Source organism: Penaeus monodon, chromosome 27 (genome assembly GCF_015228065.2).
Source record: "Penaeus monodon isolate SGIC_2016 chromosome 27, NSTDA_Pmon_1, whole genome shotgun sequence".
In the NCBI taxonomy this organism is placed as follows: domain Eukaryota; kingdom Metazoa; phylum Arthropoda; class Malacostraca; order Decapoda; family Penaeidae; genus Penaeus; species Penaeus monodon.
In genome coordinates, this window is record NC_051412.1 from 40969094 (window position 1) to 40969451 (window position 358).

General features: G+C 30.4%; 1 protein-coding gene across 1 annotated transcript in view; it reads left to right on the plus strand.

Annotated features, from left to right (window-relative positions):
• LOC119590868 (leucine-rich repeat-containing protein 28-like) overlaps positions 1 to 358 on the plus strand; it is a gene marked incomplete in the record, with an annotated part of 28460 nt that overhangs the window by 4858 nt on the left and 23244 nt on the right. Inside the window, 1 exon segment of the mRNA XM_037939627.1 lies at positions 174 to 255. Within this exon segment, the coding sequence (XP_037795555.1) occupies positions 174 to 255 (82 nt within the window).

The following is a 358-nucleotide window of genomic DNA, read 5'->3' on the forward strand; positions in this document are numbered from 1 at the left end:
TGATATCAACAATAGGATTCTTTCTGTGGCCTTCCATATCTAACTAACAATTTTTGTGTAAACAGAAAAAGAGGAGAGTAAATTGATTAATAGATAGCCATAAGTATGCTTATTGCTATACAGAAAATCTTGACTATGTTTCTGCCTTTTAATAGTAGTCTGTTATTTTTCAGCCTGAGAACTTGGGATCTCTTGCACAACTGACTTACTGTTATCTCCATGGGAACTTGTTGAAAGCATTACCGGAATCAATTGGTAAATTTTTTTTTCATAATTGATTAAACTTTTAGAAAGTAAATGATATATTCTCGTGTTGATCAGTGATATCATTTCATATTAGATTGGTTAGTATTGTTAT